Genomic DNA, 14,839 nt, shown 5'->3' on the forward strand with positions numbered 1-14,839 from the left:
TAACATATCCAGTGACTCCTGCTCCTAAGAGTACCGATCTGGTGTCAGTGCAGCGGCAAATCTCAAGCTCAATACATGTAGATGCCAAAAATGAAATTATCAATATATATACTTCATGTATTGATTTCATCAACATACACTTCATTCATGTTGTACAAAAGCCGGATCTTTTCCTGTTGTTTGCTCGTGTGGTTAAAATGCTATTTATTTATAATTTGTTTTTTTTTTAAATTGAAATTTTTAATGTTTTTGGATTGTTTTGATATATTTTAAAAATTAAAAAAATATATTATTTTAATATATTTTTAAATAAAAATTGCTTTGAAATATAATATCTAAGAGACCGTTTGATTTTGCTTTTAGAAAGCATATTTGAAAAAAAATTGATTTTTTTTTATTTATTTTTACTTTAAATTAATTTTTGTAGTATTTTCAGATCGTTTTGATGTACTAATATATATAAAAATAATTTTTTAAAAATAAAAAATATTATTTTAATATATTTTCAAATACAAAGTACTTTGAAATATAATCTCTAAGAGCTATTTGTTTTTGTGTTTAGAAAATGTTGAAAAAAATTGATTTTTTTCTTTATTTGAAATTAATATTTTTTATATTTTCATATCGTTTTATGTGCTGATATAAAAAATAATTAAATTATTTTAATAAATTTTTAAATAAAAAATGCTTTTAAAAAAATTATTATTATACTTACTAACACCGTCTACGACACTCCAAAACATTCCTATCATTATTTAATAATCGATACCCTTCATGGACTCCTTTCATAAAAATGGTTCGTTTTACACGGAAATGTCAGCACGCACATGATTGTTTTTTTCTTGCTTGTAGAAAATTATCGAGGACTCCAGCCGTCTATCCCAATCATCATTTTTTCCACACAAGTCCCCCCTCTAAAAATAGTCAATATAACATAAAAAAAAAATTAAAAATTAAAAAAAATTCAAAACATAACGCCAACAGTCCAGCAAGAAAGCTGTCAACATTGTAGCCCACAAAGCACTTTCAGCTTTATGCTTATTCTTTACAAGCTGTGGATTTTTTAGATTCCTCTGTCTCTCTCATTTATCAAAGTTGAAGCCCAAGTTTAATTCCTCCTCGCTGTAGCAGAAGCTAATAGAAACAAAGCATCAGGATAATGGCTACTGGGTTCATATCCCTGTTGTTTTCTCTCCTCTCTTTACTGTTCTTTGGTTTCTCATCATTTGCTAAGCCCATACCAAGCTTCCCTTCTTCAATCATTCAAGCAGAGAAGATCTCTCCTTCTACCCCAAATGAGCTCTACCATGAAAAGTTCTTCACTCAAGTGCTCGATCACTACACTTTCAGACCCCAGAGCTACAAAACATTTCAACAAAGATATTTGATCAACGACAAATATTGGGGCGGGGCGGAGAAGAATGCTCCAATCTTCTTGTACACGGGAAATGAAGGAGACATCGAATGGTTTGCACAGAACACTGGGTTTATGTTTGACATTGCACCCCATTTCAAACCCCTTCTTGTTTTCATCGAGGTAATTATTTGATTAATCTCTCTCAAATGAAGAATTCATATATATACCATGGCATATTTTGAAGTTTTTTCCTTTTAGTTTGGTTGCTGGGAAGTGGATGTAAGCGTGTAAGAAAAGTTTGAAATCAACCAGGAAAAAAGATTGCTTAGTTGTTCTCCATGTTTATTGGCTACCAAACAAGACGAATTAAGTAGGCTTTTGTGTATATGTATACATGTTTATTTCCTTTTTATTGTTTTCCTTATTTAAATAAGTTAATATGATTAATTGCAGCATAGGTTCTATGGAAAATCCATGCCTTTTGGGGGAAATAAAGAGGTTGCTTATAGCAATTCAAGTACACTTGGTTACCTGACCTCTACTCAGGCATTATCCGATTATGCCACTCTTATAATTGATCTAAAGAAGAACCTGTCCGCCATCGACTCTCCTGTGGTGGTTTTTGGAGGTTCCTACGGAGGAAGTATGGCTTTCTATCCTTAATCAACACCTTCCCTTCCTTCTTCCTTTTCAATTAGCTCTTTACGCAGTGTCACCATCAGCACACCATCATGTTTCGTATGTATGTATGTATGCATGCATGATGCATGATTGACATGTTGATTTTGGGAATGGAGGAATTTCCCAGGAATTAAGAAATAAACCTCTTTTTTTGGGTTACTGTTGCAGTGCTGGCAGCATGGTTCAGATTGAAATATCCTCATGTCGCCATTGGAGCCTTGGCGTCTTCTTCACCAATCCTCAACTTCGAGAACATAACCTCACCATACAGCTTCAACAATATCATCACTCAAGACTTCAGGGTCCCCCCTCTCTCTTTCAATCTCAATTATTCATTAAATTTAAACCCCCTTCTTGTCTTCCTACCACAATTAGAGATCATGATTAGATTTGTGATAAGGTCATAGCATAAGCAGCTAAGCAGTCAAATCTCAAATTAAAATCTAACTATATGGTCCAATCTTAGCAAGCCTTAACCATATATATAATCTATAATATATAGTAGCTAGCTAGCTAGACGATATTAATTAATATTGTGATCATGACCATAGAGAGATTATTAATTAAAAAGGGTAGAGTGCTGAATATTTTAGTGGTTGCACTTGGAAATTAACTCAGGGAGAGAGTGAGAACTGTTACAAAGTAATCAAAAGATCATGGCAAGAAATTGAAGACACTGCAAGCCAACCTGGAGGCCTCGAAATACTTCGAAGGTCATTTAGAATATGCAGGTGAGGAGCATAAACTTAACCAGCAAGCTAGCTTTCAAGAATTTAATTCCTTTAATAATATTGTTGTTGGTGTCTTCTCTGTTACCCGCAGGAACTCCATTAGTGCAAGTTCTCTCCAGAGTTGGCTTAACACTGCTCTGGTCTACACAGCCATGACAGACTATCCCACCCCTTCAAATTTCTTAAGTCCCATGCCTGCGTATCCTGTTAAAGAGGTACTCATCACTGCTTCTCTTCAACTGAGATTATATTGATGCTCTCTCTGATTATTTGGCATTGTTTAGTCTTAAAGAAATAGCAACTATTAATCTCCTTATCAATATTTCAAGGAACGTGTTCTTAAAATTATTTAATAAAAATAATTTTTAAATTAACATATAAATTGATAGATAGTTTTTTATATGTTGTTGAGAAAATAAATCATAAGCTACCACAGTACTTAAATGGGGCCTGATTCTTAAATAAGTTACAGGGGTACAATGGTACTTATGAAGTATACATACCATGACAAACAACGTTTGACCTCTGCAGATGTGTAAAGCGATTGATGATCCAAAGACGGGAAATAATACATTTGCCAAGTTGTATGGTGCGGCTTCTGTTTACTATAACTACAGTGGAACTGCCACGTGTTTCGATCTCGACGACGATTCTGATCCTCACGGTCTTGGCGGATGGTCGTGGCAGGTATGCAGAGCATCACTTCATGAAGTTTACAATATAGTACTACTACTTTTTAAAATCTCGCAGATTTTTGGAAACAAGAAGATTGATTGTTAGCAATGAGAAATTCTAACATCTAGGGACTGAATTGATGATGGTTTTGTAGATGCTACAAATGATTACATTTTAACATCCACATAGTATTATTGGATTCCATTTTGCCATGATTTTCCAAAGAATTTATCTAGATACTGTTTGTATTTTTGGTGCAAAAATGTTTTTCAAAGAATTTTTTTTTATATATATAATTTTAGATTATTTCGATATGTTAATATAAAAAATAAAAAATATTATTTTAATATATTTTCAAACAAAAAAATACTTTGAAAAATTATCCCTATCACGGTACCAAGCAAATTTTTATCTTATAAAGTAAGGTAGCGTTTGGAAATGTCGGTTAGCCTGTGTTTCCAAAAAATTCAATTTTGTTTATGTGAAAAATTAATTTTTTTATATGTTCTGATGCGCTGATTTTAAAAATAATTTTTTTTAAAATAAAAAAAATTATTTTGATGCATTTCAATATAAAATATATTTTAAAAACAATACAACTGTACTTTCTCAGGGTAAATAACATGGGCATCAACTTCATTATATATACATATATAAAACTGGGCTGAAGCCCAGCATCGAAATTATTCATATGGGCAAGGCAAGGGTGCAAACGAACAAGTAAGAACAGAACAGAACAGAGAAGCATGACAAATCAGGTGGAATAAAAAATCAAACAAGTCTGATAAAATTGCCCGTGTTTTCTGGGATTGATTTGCAGGCATGTACAGAGATGATAATGCCAACGAGTGGTAGCAACAAGGACAGCATATTTCCATCTTCTGAGTGGAACTACGAGGATAGAGCTGCTTTCTGCAAAGCCTACTTTGGTGTTGAGCCGAGACCCAATTGGATCACCACCGAGTTTGGAGGCCATGTGAGTGCATCATTTACCATGGCATTGAGGGCAGGCATGCTATAAGATTAGTGGTATTCATAATACCATTGCACAGCAGACTCACTAACTCAGCAATACCACTAATAAGAATAATCAAATGATCTGACTGTCTGTGTTTCGAACAGGATATTAAAAGGGTCTTGAAAAGATTCGCCAGCAACATCATCTTCTTTAATGGCTTGAGAGACCCTTGGAGCGGTGGGGGGTATGATCTCTTTCTTATATTTTAATCGAACGTGTGATTGTGCTGCAATGGAGTTTATCCTTTTTTAGTAACGTGCTTTCTTCATGGCCATGACAGGGTGCTAGAGAATATATCAAGCAGCATAGTTGCCATCATAGCAAAGCAAGGTCAGTGGATCGCATCTTTGAGATCAAGAACTCAATATAAAATCATCAAGATAATCTGTTCCTGGGCTGAAGCATGTCCACGTATTGAAATCTACAAGTTCCATGCCCTGTTTGCTTTCCTTTTTAACACATTTTTTTTTATTTTTGTTTTTGGTCGCACAGGGGCTCACCATGTGGACCTGAGATTCGCAACCAGGGAAGATCCAAAATGGCTTCAAGATGTGCGCAAAAGAGAGGTCAGCATCATCGGAAAATGGCTTTCTGAATACTACGACGACTTGGACCCTGCAAACTGAGCTCCGAGCGTTTATACCACGGGAAATCCCGTGTTTTAAAAGGATTTTTCAACAAATCAAGCTATTCAATCACTCTGCAATCCTCAAGCAGACAGTCAACACTTTAAACTTTATTGTTTCATAAAGAATTTCAGTTGTGGGACGAGGTTTTCCTCAAATAAATAAATAAAAGAAGAAGAAACTTATCAAGTAAGGCCCATTGGGTTGGTTAAGGATTGAAACATATGACTTTGACATGTTATATGCTTAACATGCCTCATATTTTCGCACATGAAATGTTTCTATCACAAAAAAAAAAAAAGAAAAAAGAAAAAAAAAGGTTGATATTTCCCTCATTCCAAGGGCTTTTTGACCCTCTCTATGTTTTGCAGTATAGAACTACTGATTCTGATGGATTTTATCGACATGGCATTGCACACTTACCTCTTGGGGGTGCTGCCATTTGTAACAAGGCAAAGATGCTACCCCTTGGGTCTGACTTTGAACGTAGCCAGATTATACTCCTACACGTTTATTGTAAGGCGTAGATTCCCAAATGGCTTTTTTGAAAGGACTGGCCTTCCTCTGCCTAACAAAGAAATGATAGCATATTTCTGATTGATAATTAATGGAATAAAAGTACTTTTTCATATTAATTGGAAAACTTTTTCGAAGTTAGGCCATGAATGAGACATAAAGGTCAGTCCACCATCCAAGATTTGGAAATGGGGGATTAGTCACTCCAAGTCCCTTTCGAAAGTGCAAGTCGTTAGAAAATGCAGCTGACTTGAGAAACACCGGTACTAAAAAGCATTATTATTCTTGCGTTTTAAATAAATGTGTTTTTTTTTTTTTTTTTTTTTTTTTTTCAGATTTTTTTATATGTTATGTTATAAATAAATTTTAAAAAATAAAAAAAATATTATTTTAATACTTTTCTAAGATAATAAAAAGTACAATATCAAATCAATTTTAATTAAATTAAGGTAGTTAAACGGATTATGTCCAAAGCTAAAGTATTTTGGAATAATATTAACATGCCATTGTACTACTCGAAAAAAGGTGAGGGGAAAAATCATTATTGTGATGACAAAGACACACACAACATATGTATACGTGTATATTAAAAAAAAATTACTTATTGCATTAAAAATTGCAAAAGTAAATTAATTTTGAGGAAGGATTTGTATACACTAAAATTTCTACAAGTTCAACTCATGACTCAAATTCTTTATGACCAAAACATTAAATTTATTAAGTTTGAGCCTAAATTAAATTTATTGAGTTTAGACTCAAATTAAATTAAAAATCCAATTCAAATATATTTTATGATTCTTACTTTAATATCCTTCAATTTGAGGGCATTTTAAGTAATTTATATATCAGTTTTCCTAAAATATCATTCAAATAAAGGACATTTGAGATAAAGTATACCTGATATATCTACAAATAAACAATAAAGCTACCAAATCAATCAAATTAAGCAAATAACAACAAGAAAAAAAACAAAAGAAAGACAAGAAGTAGAGATTAAAAACCAAACACAAATACTTAACGTTCTCTAAAAAAAATTCAATTTCATAAGGAAGTAAAGGATCAAAATCATTTCCTTCCTCAAATCAAATCAAATCAAGTTAAGATATCATACGGTTAAAGTTTTCAGATTCATGTGAATGATTTTCATCTTCATCAAGTTAAATCAAGTTAAGATCTCATAAAGTAAAAGATTTTCAAATTCGTATGAATATCTTCTCATCTAAAACAAGGTCCAATTCCGATTATTAATTAAAAATTTGTGCATGTAAAGAGCACTTCAAATTAGTTTCCACTTGTTGATAATTTTGGCATCATTTTTTTATTGCATTTTTAATACACGAGATTTTGTGTATATTATAATAATAATAATAATAATAATAATAATAATAATAATAATAATAAAATTAATTCAACCCAATAGAATCCATGACATAGGGCGTGTGTTTGATGGATTGATTAGGGTTAACATGATTTTTTTTTCTTTTGATATTTTTTAAATGGACTTGTCCAAACAAAAAGTCACGTCAAAACAACTCTCACACAAGACAAGTGAAGAGTTTTGATATTTAAATCGTTATAAAAAATTTGATGACAATACCAAAAAGTTTTCTACCATCTATATTTCCTTTTATGTTTCATATATATTTTTTATTCAATCTTGTAGCGATAGCTTGTGAAATAAACTAGTGATTGAATTCTAGCCAATGTCCACAGATTTCAACTCTTATCATGCCGACTAAACAATAGGACCGAGTCACCGACCCATCAATTTTTTTTTTTGCTTGTTATCACCTCCAAAGAGCGGTGATGCACGACCTGTCATTCTCTACCCGCACAAAGAAGAAAATGATACGCTCATGCAACACGAACGACAGTGGGACGCTTGAGAATGTTGACGAATTTAAAGGTTCGGATAGGAACTGCTGCCAGCACATGCCTTTCTCTTGAAGCGGCGGGTCAAATGTTTCTCTTGCCTGAACAACTTGTCGATTGCCACTGTAGCAATTAGAAGTCACGGGCTCAAGGGACTTTGCTAAAAAAAACCTCCTATCGAGCGGAACCCTACTCGCTGGCTAATTGGTCCCGCCACCACCGCCACCACTAGCAGTACCATGCCACTACCACTTCCCTGCACCACACATGCCACGTGGCGATAACCCAGTTGCATCATCTCATGTTCATTGTGTCGCTTTTGTTGTACTTTGTAGTCTGTACACAAAAGATAAGGCAAGCGTGCCATGAATGTAGCAGCAGCAGGGCTGGTGGCAGAGGAGGAGCCGAGAAACCGAGAAAGAAAAACTTGAATTGTTTCATCTGGCGGGCCCACTTTCTAAAAGACAACATTGATCCGGTGGGCCCTTTAGCTGACAGAGCCCATGCAACGCATGCCTAATGCCGCCGTGCTTCCTGATAGATGGAAAAGCTGATTCCACGAGCCATTTACTGCCAGAAAAAAGAGGAGACGTGGCCTCTTGCATATAGTCTTGGATTTACTAGTGTTTTTTAATTGTTTTTTCCAGCCACGACATGAAATCCAACCTTGTGGTTGTGAATACGGGAATTGTTATCTTGAATTTATCATTTAATTGATTAATTTATTTCTGTTGCATTGGCAGGTAGCCAGTTTTAGGCCATAGTTGAGTGACAAACATGGAGGCAGGTATTTGCGAGTTTAAATGCTAGCTAGGCATTTAGGGTGGAGACAGTGAGATGAGAAAGTTGGCTTTTGGTTCCTAAAATATTGAACCCCATGTGTCTACTGTTGGCTATTTAAAATCTGTCTACGGTAGATCATTTGTTAGTATCACTTTGACCTGCAGAAGTAATTCTCCCGCAACATAAGAGGATAATAATATATTTAGTTTGGACTAGAATTTTACCACACGTCAAATGGTTATCTCTTGCGCTTGGACTATTTTATTTTTAATGTGATAAAATAATATCTACATAGAATTCTTTTTATTTATTCTAATTAAACTTGGTGTAATAAGTTATACTACAAAACTTCCAGATTAATTTATGAGAGTTATCTTAATGTGATATTATCAACTTAATTTATGATTAGGCCTGTTATAAAATGTCCAAGTATGTGGTTTTAAGGCAGGCCCGCACATCTAATCCAAAGATTTTTTTTATATATAAAAGTTAATTTAAAAAAATAAATAAATAAACAACAAGCTATTTGCTACAAACTTTCAACAAATGAACTACAAAAAAATTAAAAAGTTTCGTATCATGGATATGAGGACCCTACTGCTCACAATCACAATCAATAGTAAAGAGATTAGCCTTAGTAATCAGTTGGAGTAATGAATTTATATTATCACAACCTAAGTTGAATTGACCGCTATTACAAAGATGAAGAATTACTTTTTTTTTTTTTTAATTTTGAATGGTATAATTTAATTAATTAGATTTTAAATTTATTTTTTTAGAGATTACCGGTTTGAGTTCCACAAATATTAAGGTCATTGAAAGCTTACATGATCATTAACTTCAATACCCGTAGAATTAATTAAAACACGCACAAGCTCACCCGAACATACACATTAATAATAATAATAAATAATAAAAAAAGAATTACTCTTCCCTTTCTTTACAAGTGAAAAGATCTATTGGTAAAATATGATCAATTTGATCTCTAATTTTATTCAATAATAATTCCATATGATCTATTATTAGTTAAGAGGTCGTGATATTATTTTTGTTTTTTATTATATATTTTTAAGAGCCAATTTTTTTTTTAAATAAAAAAATTATTGTTTTTTATTTGTTTCTTTAAGAATGTAGAAACCAACAATTGATTGCCAATTTTGTTTTAAATAAAAAAAATGATTTTCAAAAGTTGTGGAAGTTGTTGTTAGTTTTTCTTCCTTTTTTTTCTTAACAAAAAAAAATAAAAATAAAGAACTTTTTAATTTCTATTTCCAAAAACTTGAATACATACAAAAAAAAAAAAAAAAAAAAGCACAAATGATCGATGCCAAACGATCCCATAATGTTTAATTAAATAACCAGTACCCAACTAACTTCATGAAATTAATATTTAATTAAGGAGTCGTTTGATATTAATTTCGTTTTTTTGTTTTATGCTTTTTTAAATGAGATTTGAAAACAAAAATAGCGAATATCTTTGTTTTTATTTTTTTCTTAAAAATATATATAAAAAACAATAATTAGTTGTTAAAATCTTCAAAACCGTACATAATGGTGTTAAAAATCTTTTGTAAGTTTTAGTTTATATATGCTTTTAAAATTTTGAAGATAAAAAAATATATATATCAAATCACTCAAGTTTTTTTTTTATTCTCAAAACTTATTTTAAAAGTTAAAATCTTTTTAGTGATGTGGTTGTGATTGTTTTTTAAAGTTTTTTTATATTGAAATATATTAAAATAATATATATTTTTTAATAAAAAATTATTTTTAAGATCAACATATTAAAATAATTTAAAATATATTAAAAAAATTAATTTTTAACTAAAAAATATTTAATTTTTTATTAAATACAGTTTTACACCACGTTAGCTACCGTTATGGTTGTTACAACGCAAAAGCACAAAAGTTGCTGCAGGTCGATTAGACCCACCAAAATTTGGTCTTAGATACCGGCTTCCCTTGATTTTATGTACAGCTGTGTCTTAATGCACGGTCCATGTGCGTAATCCTCAGGTTACAAGGTCTACGGTCCCCATTCCAATGCGTTGACAATATTCTATAGAAATTAAAAGTTGGATGTAGTCGACTGGAATTATTTTTTATATCAATAAATTATTCTGGTTTATGAATTAAGAATTTCTATTAAAACCACTTAATAAAAATATTAAATATCTACAAATGAAATATTAAAAAAAATAGTTTAATTTTGATAGAAATATAGATGAAAAGTCTTAAGACTTGATGGAAGTACTAAATTAAAAATATTAAAAAATCCAGGACAAAATTAATATGAAAAACTATTTGATGATAATATCGAGATTATGATGGTATTTTTTTAGGTTTTCTCAATTAATATGAAAAAAATAGGAAGGTTAATTCACGCTTTTTGACCAGGAACATTGCATCTACGTAGATCATACCACTTTTTTATTTGAAGGATACCCACCACATCTATATCACCACGTGTTTTTTTTGGTTTTTAATGTAAAGTAGTTGCAATCTTGTGTGAAGACATAAATATGCCATCAATTAAATAGGCTGCAAAAGATAAGCTTTGAATTATTAACTATATATATATATATATTATAATTTAGATCATGAATTTAACGAGTTAAACCACAAAACTCATGTTAATTTAGTATGTCATCATTTTAATAGTAAATAAAAAAAATGTTTATCTTTTTTTTTAAAAAAAAATCAACCAATGATTTTTTTATTAGTCATTAGACTTATTTTTAAATTATTTTAAAAAAATTTAACATAATTTAATTTTAAACTTGGTTTAAACTACAAATCCAATCAAAAAAATTCAAAATTAACTTACTAAGATGATTTTAAATATTTTATTTTAATGAATATTTTTTTTATATTAATTTTTTTATCCCACCCGCAACACTGGATTGTAAACTAAGGATGGTTAATTAAATGATCCACTAAAAAGATTTTCAAACTCCACCGCTACAAATAAGAAATATTGAAATTAATTTTTTGAAGAAATATTGAAGACGGACAACATGGCTGCATACTGATATCCCTAAACGCCCTTGTAAAGCATACACGATGAGCTTATAGCATAATATAATGTGTGTGTATATAAATTACAAGTTTTTTTAAAAAAATATATTAAAAAATAATATAAATTATATCATATGCTTCATTGAAAATTTTAACTCTTAAAATTAAAATGTTTCTTTAATAATTACCATGTTTTTCGTTCATAATTTTAAATATTGTTATTGTGATTAGTCATTTATGTAAAAGACACGAATCAAACTATAGATTACGGTACATTGCTCTTGTCCTTTTTGGCGAATTGAGCATGGAAGCACATGAACTCGCACGACAATTAGAAAGGTGTAGCATCTCTTTTAATTTATTAGTCGGCATTTCCAAAAAAAAAAAAAAAAAAACATGGATTATTGAACAAATTGTTTAATGTGATTTAAAAATATTTAGAAATTAATTTTGTTCATATGATCAATACAAAAGGTGAGATCAAGAAAAGGACGCTAGCTTTTCATGTTGTCTAGAACTAGATGTATGTATATAGAAATATCACAGACATCAACAATCACTAAACCTCAATGATCAAATCATAATTTGTCACGTAATTAATTTTAGAACGTCACTATCTCTCTCGCTGTCGTTCAACAAAGTTACCATCGTTCAACATGTTTGTATGAATGGATATTTATTGCAGAAAGAGATGCCATGGACGCCAGTGACGAAAGGTCTTACGCATTAAGAGACTCCCAGATACGATAAAGTTTTTTTTTTTTTTTAATATATATATATATATATATATATATATATATATCACACAGTAGCAACCACTTTCCTTAAATATCTCATGAGGCCTGTCTTCTTCTCAGTCTGGTATGAAATAAACTATAAAGATTTCATGATACAGAAACCCTCCACGGATTACAAGGCAGATTGGTCACCCCAACGTCCACACCTGTGCTTTCTTCATGGTCAAGGATTCCTCTACGTGGCCCAGACAACATCTTTGAGACAGATGTAGCAGATTTCTGTTTTAGGGCAATCCGATAGAACTATTCTGCGTATTAATTATTGAATAAAGTGTTATTTTTATATTTCTGATAAATGATATTTGTTATAATCGGAAGCTTTACTTATACAAGCATAACTATATATTAACAATAGAAAAGGTGCTGATCAATCTCCTGTAATCTTAACATATCAAAATCTATCTTAATTAATATGTTAAGATATGTTGAGTAGCAACATGAGCCTTATGTTCATAGATTTTTTAAGCTATCTTCTCCCTTCCAAAATTTAGCTTCAGCTCTAGATGAAGGATCCAGCACCACTCGGTAGAATGGCCAAGATTATGACAACGATGACACTTCAAATCTGGTTGTTTTCCTCTGTTAATTAAGCCTGCCATTTCTCATCAATTTATTGACAGTATAGGCATAAGTTTCTGACAAATTAAAAGATTTTAAGCTCTGAATTTATGACTTTCCTGCGAGCTTCTTCTCCTTGAGAATTGTAGCGCACACACTAGTAAGAGATAGAAGATCGGGATTCATAAGAATCTGGCTGTGAAGATCTTCACAAGCTGGACCAATAAAAATCTTGTCTTTCTCTTCTTGTTTGTTCAATATTACAGCATCAACAACGTGAGGACGATACAATATAATTAAGTTCACTCCACATATATAACCTTTAGAATCCTAAGCAACTGAACATAAGTCTTATTGTCTTATTGTAGATTAGCAAGATCCTTTTTTATTTGAAAAACACGAGTCGTATGTTCTAATTTTCATATATTTCTTTCATGTCCTCCTATAGTTCCATTGAGAATTCTAAGTGGCTGAATATTTCAGCAATATAATTAATTCTTCATACAGTTGAATAGCCAGGACATGACAAGTTAATCCTTGCACTGTCAAGCTTTATAGGCTTGTGAAGAAGGATTAGGGAGTTTAATATGATGATTTATATACCCAAGTTTCAATCTTCCACCAAGAGCAATTGTCATAGCTCTTGACCAATAAAGATAATTAACTTCATTTAACAATACTAAGTCTAGATTTTGATTAGGATTTGGTTCTCCTCCAAAATATTAAATGATTTATTGGTGCTACAAGCATGCGTTACCAGACTTAAAGGAGTCTTCCATAGAGAATTTTAAACAAATAATAAAGCAATAAGAACCAACTTTGATCCCATGAAGAAACAAAGAAATAAAGTTTTTTTTTTTTTTTTTTTTTTATTTCTAATAAATGACATGTGTTACAACCGGATGGTGCCTTGCATATACAGAGCAGACAATAAAAAAGATGCTAATCAATCTCCTATAATCTTGGCATATAAAACTCTGTCTTAATCATATCTATTTCGTTCAGTAGATGGGTATAATTATTTAAAGAACTAATTAATAGTACTTCATTATCATTGCATTTACTTTGTAATAATCCATCGATCAATATTGTTTACACTGATCTGGACCATTCAATTAAGGGCCGTGATTGAGACGAACGCCATGGTATAAATTAATAATAAACATCCATAAAAAAGTTAATCATAATATATCAGCTACTTGGGATATGTATAGACAATTAGTAAGATGACACGAGCATCTTGTTGGGATTAGATAATTTATAACACAAACAAACAACCTCTCTATTATGTGTCCCCAACATGTACTTAAATTAATAACTAGCCTGCCCTTTTGCTGGACAGAAAAGGGTGTCTGAATCTACCTGGAAATTGAGGTGGGTTTTGTCTGAAACTCATAGAAAAGACGCATCAAACTTGAAAAAGAAATAAACTACTAAGTACTACCGCTAGCTAGAAAATAAAATAAATACGAGCAATAGGCACCTAGAGTGAGAGTGAGGGGGTGACCAGGAAAAGAGAGAGATGTGAGTGTGAGGAGAGGATGCAAACACGACGGATGACCAAAAAGGGTCTCCAATTGAACAAATCTTATCTCATCCCTCTGCTTGCTGGAAAGGGAAGACGACGGAATTTCTGGTTTTTTTTTTTTTTTTTTTTTTCTTCTCTGCACTCTCCCAATCGTTTCTCTTAAAACTAGGAATGGCGAATAAACATCAATTATGCTGTCATGCACGTTCCAAAAATACTATTCTCCTGATCTCTTACACAACATCTACTCAAAGCATGAAACAGAAGCCATGGACTAAGCTGACTGGACAGTACTCGTTTAGGACCACGACTCCTTGTTACCGCCACTTGTGTTTGTCCCTTAACAAAAATCACATTACCTAACTATGTCTTATCACAAAATTCACCCTTTTTTAACCTAACTAACGGGAGGTAATATTGGCACTCCACCATCAGATAAACTTCTAAACTCCCACGGGCCGATTATTTTTAGATTAGTCATAATATCCTTGAGACATTTACTGCTATCATGATATTTTTCTTAAGTTAATATCAGAATAAACCCATTGTTTTCACAGCTTCCCATCCTTCGGTCTGTGTTAATTACCATCATCGTATTTTGTAGCAATCATCCCAAACCTGAAATCTCACCCCCAAGATCCAGAATCCTCTCTTCAAAAGCTTTTCCTCCCTTTTGTAT

General features: G+C 31.8%; 1 protein-coding gene across 1 annotated transcript; it reads left to right on the forward strand.

Annotated features, from left to right (window-relative positions):
* The first annotated feature begins 1,004 nt into the window (after positions 1-1,004).
* On the forward strand, positions 1,005-5,281 carry LOC118030847 (uncharacterized). Its single transcript, XM_035035142.2, has 10 exons — positions 1,005-1,537; positions 1,811-2,000; positions 2,207-2,340; positions 2,657-2,769; positions 2,861-2,984; positions 3,301-3,456; positions 4,265-4,420; positions 4,567-4,646; positions 4,743-4,792; positions 4,955-5,281. Exons 1-10 carry the CDS (start codon positions 1,160-1,162, stop codon positions 5,086-5,088), a joined length of 1,515 nt encoding a protein of 504 aa, XP_034891033.1. The 5' UTR covers positions 1,005-1,159; the 3' UTR covers positions 5,089-5,281.
* The last annotated feature ends 9,558 nt before the right edge of the window (positions 5,282-14,839 follow it).

The sequence above is a fragment of the Populus alba genome, chromosome 6 (assembly GCF_005239225.2).
Source record: "Populus alba chromosome 6, ASM523922v2, whole genome shotgun sequence".
In the NCBI taxonomy this organism is placed as follows: domain Eukaryota; kingdom Viridiplantae; phylum Streptophyta; class Magnoliopsida; order Malpighiales; family Salicaceae; genus Populus; species Populus alba.

What these genes read in the sequence shown, in the direction of transcription:
- LOC118030847 (XM_035035142.2), top strand. Translation starts at nt 1,160, where the DNA reads ATGGCTACTGGGTTCATATCCCTGTTGTTTTCTCTCCTCTCTTTACTG. An exon ending in CCACCGAGTTTGGAGGCCAT is followed by an intron (nt 4,421 to 4,566) that starts GTGAGTGCATCA and finishes TGTTTCGAACAG; the next exon opens with GATATTAAAAGGGTCTTGAA. An exon ending in GACCCTTGGAGCGGTGGGGG is followed by an intron (nt 4,647 to 4,742) that starts GTATGATCTCTT and finishes TGGCCATGACAG; the next exon opens with GGTGCTAGAGAATATATCAA.